This window comes from Felis catus, chromosome B3 (assembly GCF_018350175.1).
Source record: "Felis catus isolate Fca126 chromosome B3, F.catus_Fca126_mat1.0, whole genome shotgun sequence".
Lineage (NCBI taxonomy): Eukaryota > Metazoa > Chordata > Mammalia > Carnivora > Felidae > Felis > Felis catus.
Window position 1 is genome coordinate 146,671,950 of NC_058373.1, and position 5,614 is coordinate 146,677,563.

A 5,614-nucleotide genomic window follows, 5' to 3' on the forward strand; every position below is an offset into this window, starting at 1 on the left:
TGCCCCCTGCCCGTTCCCTCTGGCCCCTTGTCTACATCCTTGAGCAGACCTGCCTCCCACCACCCCCGCAGGACAGCAGGCACCTCTCCCAAAAAGTGTTCAGGTGACAGGGATTTGTAAGAAGGCACTTTACTAAGAAACTCAAAATGAAGTTAACAGGGCAAGAGGGTTGCCAAGCCAGGAGTGAGAGGTCACATGGGGCCTGGGTGGACAGGGTGGGAGCTGCTGGCCCAGGACCCGTGGGCAGTTCCTTCTGCTGCGAGACCCCTCCTCCCACCGGGAGCCCTGCCCGCAGACCTGCATTCTGCAGGGGCAGGTGCTGCGAGTGGCCGGTGGGAAGGCTGGGCCCAGGGGCAGGCACTTGGACCTGGTGGCAGGGAGGTCGGGCTGAGTCTGGGCTTGGGCTCTGAGTCTTTTTTGGCTCAGAACTCAGCGGTGGGCGGGGCCATGGGCTTCCCCCTCAGCGTGCTTTGGGGGTTGTTCGGTCAGAACAGGAGTGGCCCTGACCCCAGGTCACTTTGCCGAGGGACCGATGATCTTCTGTGGCTTGTCCCAAAGTGGGCGGGGTAGGGGCTGTGATTGGCAGGTCCCATCGGTGCCTTGGACCTTGGGGCTGAGCTGGAACCTTCTGGATGCCTGTGTGCTGCGCTTCCCCCCACCTCCAGGGCAGGCAGACTGCCTCAGACATGGGGAGGGGGAGGGGGAAGCGAGCCCTCGTTGCTCTGGCTCCCGGCTACTTCGCCGCCTGTACGTTTGCGTAGTCCTGGAAGGTCTGCGGCTTCTGCAGGACGGTGGCAAGTACCGACTTCACCTGGGGGAGGGCGCGCATGAGGACAGCGTGAGGGAGCAGGCCTCCCCCCACCTCGCCCCGCCCCCTCCCTGGCACAGGGACCTCTGTGCTCCCACCTTGAAGAGGGTGATGGCGGCTCCGTAGCTCACGCTGAGCAGGAAGAGGGTGATGAAGACCAGCAGGCTGGTCCATAGCTCGTCCAGCTCGTAGCTCTCAGCGGCGTCCGCACACAGGTCCTGGAGCTCCAGCTCTGCAGGCACCGGCCAGTCAGCCTTCCCCGCCCAGCCTCTGCACTTGCCGGGGAGGGCGGAGCCATGGCAGGCCCGGCCCCCCGAGGAGGCGGACACAAGACCCACGCCCAGCCTCCGCACGTGCCGGGGGGCGGGACCATGGCAGGCCCGTCCCTCCTCCCCCCTCCCCCACCTGCCCCAGGAGGGGGACACTGTACGGAAGCCTTGGCCTCGGCTGCTGCTGGTGTGCTGGTGGCTGGAAGGCAGACCGCCTTGTCCCGCCTGCTCTGCAGCTGCCCCTCTGGGGCGGGGGGGGGGGGGGCAGAAGCCCCCCAAGTTGGCCAGTGGCTGTGTGGGAGTGGCCTTCCCTCCCTTGACTCCTACCCCCAGCAGCTCTGTTGCCCACTGCATGGCCTGCGGCCACCCGCCAGGCCTCCCCAGCCCCGTCCCCACTGGGCTTCGCCAGTGCTGGCCCACGAGGACCTTTCGGAACTGTACACGGATGGCCACCTGCCCCAAGCCCTGAGGGGTCTGAGCTCTGTAGCCCAGCTCACGGGACCTGGGGTAGCCCCAGGAGTCAATGAAGCTGGTGCTTTAAGGGGCTGGCTCGGTGCTGTGGACTTTGTTCAGGCCTGAGGGTGCCCAGAGCTGCTACCTGGTCCTACACTGGGCCCAGTCTCCCGGCTCCTCCTGCCCTGGCCCCACTCTCCCCTGACAGGCTCTGCAGAGTGAGGCTGTTGTGCATGGCCCTCAGGCTCCCGTGTGCACTGCACAAGCCAGTGCTTCCGGGCTTGTGTCAGCAGCGTGTGGGCCAGATGGGTATGGTGGGTGTTTGTGTGTGTGTGAGCATGACGGGAGCAGGGGGTCTAGGGCTGTATGGGCTTAGACCCTGGCTCGGACCCCCTCGGCCTCCAGCCCTGGGATAGGGCCAGCAGCCTGTTCTGGGACGTGGTCCAGCGGGAGCGGGGGACGCGGCCCGCACTGTAGGTGTGCGCGTGTCCGTGTGTCAGTGTGTGTGTTCGTCTGTGGGGTGCAGCTGATGGAGGGGCTGGGCTGAGGAGGCCCGGGCCACGAGAGGAGTTTGGGGTGGGAGGCCTCTCCACATCCACGTTGGATCCAGTGGTCCAGGTATGACAGAGAAGGGCTTGGGTGCGGCCCGGGCGAGAGAGCAGACCGTGGGAGGCCACGTGTCAGCATGTGGGACACGTCCGCCACGTGGGGTGCCTGTGGCCGGTGGTGCTGTTGGAGCTGCTGTGGACTCGCTGTGAGGCTCACGGGAACGTGCCTGCGAGTCTGGGTGGGTGCATCCCCGGCACGGATCCAGGGTGGAGCGAGGCCGAGAGGCAACATGGGGCACTCGTGTTGACGCTGGCCTGTCGTGACCGTGTGTGCAGGCAGGGCAGGGGCGGTTAGAGGTCGGGTGTGCGAGCGGTCCGGGCCCTGGTTCTCGTGTGTGAGGAGGTGGCAGTGAAGGGGCTGTTCTGAGTGTAGGTACCTGAGTGGGGGTTTGACTTGGCCCATTTCTCCATCAAAGGGCCTGTGTGTGTGCAGCTGGCCTGGGGATCCAGGGGCTTGTCTGTGTCCAGAGGGCCCGGCAGGAGGCTGGGGGTGGAGGCTGAGACCTCTGTGGCCTCCAGCAGAGGGAGGGGCCATGGGCTCCCTGAGGTGTCTGTGGTCCTTCCCCTGGGACCATCCTGTGGCTTTTGGGACCCCTTTGAGTGAGCAGGACCCGTAGTGGCAGGGAGGGGCCTGTGGCATGGATGATGATGGTGGACAGACCACCCCCATCTGCCCCCTCCTCGGGGGGGTCCCTTCCTCTGTGCCAAGACACCCCTGCCTGGCAGCCCCACCCACCCCCAAGAATGGGTGCCCTCAGGACTCTGAGGCAGGCACTGCAGTGTTTATTGACAACAACAGACCGGCAGGTCCGGCCGGCCCCTCCCCCGCCCCAGCAGGATGGAGCTCTGGGGGGAGGGGTGGGCATCATTTACCAGGGTTTTTGGACACGGATTTCTTGAGCGTCCTAGAGCCAGGCAGCGCCTCGTGCACCACTTGGCAGGTGAACACATCCCTCTGCTCCCAGTCTGCCCGGCTGACCTCAAGGCGACTGAAGACAAAGAAGGCTGGGCTGGGGCCGGTGGCCTTGTGGGGCCACGTGGTGGCCTGCTGTTCCGTCCGAACAGGGCTGTCGTTGTGAAGCCATTGCACCGAGATGTCCGGGGGAAAGAAGTTCTGGATCAGGCACGTGAGAGTGACTTTGTCCTTGGTCTTCGGCTCCCCCTCGGGCGGCAGGAACACGTACACCTCCGGGGGGAAACGCCGGCCTGTGGACAGGTGTGGGGTCAGCCCAGGCTGCAGCTCGGGAGGCCCACTTGCCCCCCCTCCCCTCCCCGGGGCCTGCGTGGCTCACCGGGGGCTTTGGCAATGGAGCGCACGATGTCCTTGGGCAGGTCCGGATGGGTCACCTTGCATTGGTAGGTCTCCCCCTCAACCCAGTCAGTGGCATCCACAGGCAGGGTGGAAGTGACGGTGATTGTCCCGTTGTACTGAGTCTTCTTGACCATCGGGTCTGGGTGCACAGACTCCCCATTCTCCCGCGACCAGGTCAGGATCATGCCGTCTGTGTTGGCCAGGTCCACCACCAGGCAGGTGATCTTGGGCGACTTGTGGACGTACAGGTCAAGAGGGCTGGGCGGGCTCAGGTAGGTGCTCACACCTCGGGGGTCAGACTCTGCAGGGGTGTGTGTGGGAGGTGCTGCGTGAGGGTGTGGCTTGGCCCTCCTCTGAGCCCAGGTGTCTGGGTGTTGGAGGGGATGCGGAGCCATACCTGTGCACTTGCGAGCGTGGTCCTCAAAGGTGAAGCCTTGATAGGTGACCTGGCAAGTGTAGGTCTTTTGGGACACCCACTCACCCTGCGTGATGTTGAGCTCGCTGTGGGTGGAGGTCACCTTGCCCTCCTGCTTGCCGGGGGCAGTGTATGGGAATATGTTCGTGGCCTTCTGCCCATCCACCAGCCAGGTGACCTCCATGTCACCTGGGACGTAGCCGGAGATGAGGCACAGGAGCTGGATGGTGCTACCGGTGTCACCGAGGGGGTTACACGAGGAGTGGAAGAGCTTCACGGTGGGGGGAATGAAGTTCATGGTACACGCTAGGGGTGAAGGTGGCAGCGTGGCGTCAGCCCCCTGAGCCCACGACACCCACGTGCCCGCCCAGGCGCCTTCCTCCTCTCCTAGCCGCTCCCGCCACGCCTGCCCCCCTCCTCCAGCCCGACCCTGGCTCACCACTGACGGTCTTGTTGATGGTGGGGGACTCCGCGTGAGCCACACTGCAGGTGAACTTCTGTTTGGCCCACTCGCCCGAGACGGTCACGTGGCTGGTGGTGGTGTAGAGGCCAGAGGTCTCCTGGAGGGTGGCGGGGAGGGTCACGACGCTCTTGTTCAGGGACCCTGCATCCCAGGTCACAGTCACCGGCATCGGGAAGTAGCCCGTGACCAGGCAGCCCAGTGTCACGGATGGGGCAGTGGCGATGGTGCCTTTGCAGCAGGTGGCCAAGGGGAAGACGAGGGGGGCCTGGATGGAGGCTGTGGGGGCAGAGGCAGTGTCAGTGCCGACCGGCGGAGTCTGAGGGGGAGAAGTGTGGGGCAGAGCGGGGTGGTCGGGTGGAGGGGCGCACGGGGACCCCTTCTCCAGCCTCAGGGGCAGATGCTCATTTTGGACTCTTGTTCCCCGAGTCTGCTAGGAACGCCCTCCCATGAACCCCTGTGTCCCTGCCAGAAGCAGGGGTGTTCTTACCTTTGGCCAGGACACCCTGCCCGCAGCCCTGAGTGGCAGGAACGGGGGGTTCTTGGGGAGCAGAGGTGTCTGACTCGTGTCCTGACCTGCGGAGGCTCCAGGGAGCCCGACTACAGGCCCCATTCATAGCAGAGCCCAGATCAGTCCTCCCCCACTCCCCCAGGTGGTGACTCCTGCCCGGAGCCCAGACCCCAGCTCATCGTCCACGCTGCCCACTCAGTCCAGTGAGACCGACCAGTCCACGTGGCCTCGCGTCAGGACGGCTGAGAGCAGTGATACAAACCCGCTCCACACCCAGCGTCACTAGGTCTGCTGATTCAGACCAGCTCAGGTCACGGGAGTCCGCCTTGGTCCGGCCTGGCCCACGTCAGCCCAGGAGACCCGATCTCAAGCAGGCTAACTCATCTGAGTTCAGTCCACAAATGCCACCAAAATCCTTCAGCTCCGTTTGGCTCAGCCTGCCAGCCAGGCTTGTCGTACCTGCTCAGTCCCACTCAATGTAGCCTCACTGACCTTGGCCACTGGACCTAGCAAAACAGTACACCCTGCTTGACTCGCTGAAGCCTGATTCAGCCAGACCAAACCAACTAGCTGAGCCCACTTTAGCCCAACCCAACCCAGTACAGGCCGACTCAGCCCAGCACAGTTCAGCTGAGGCCAGCTCAGTCCAGCTTAGCCTAGCTCAGTTCAACCTAGTACAGCCGAGCCCAGCCCAGTTTAGCCCAGCTTAGCCCATCCCCGCTGAACTCAGCCCAGTTCAGCCCATCCCAGTTCAGCTCAGGCCGGTTCAGTCCAGCCT

General features: G+C 64.5%; 1 gene segment (V, D, J or C); it reads right to left on the minus strand.

Moving 5' to 3' along the window:
• Positions 1–2,899: 2,899 nt before the first annotated feature.
• LOC101091208 lies at positions 2,900–4,464 on the minus strand (the record flags this gene model as incomplete). The annotated part of the segment is given in 4 exon segments: positions 2,900–3,344; positions 3,431–3,751; positions 3,848–4,171; positions 4,305–4,464. Coding segments are annotated over 4 exon segments (1,146 nt in total), but the record flags the coding sequence as incomplete, so codon positions are not given.
• Positions 4,465–5,614: the final 1,150 nt, after the last annotated feature.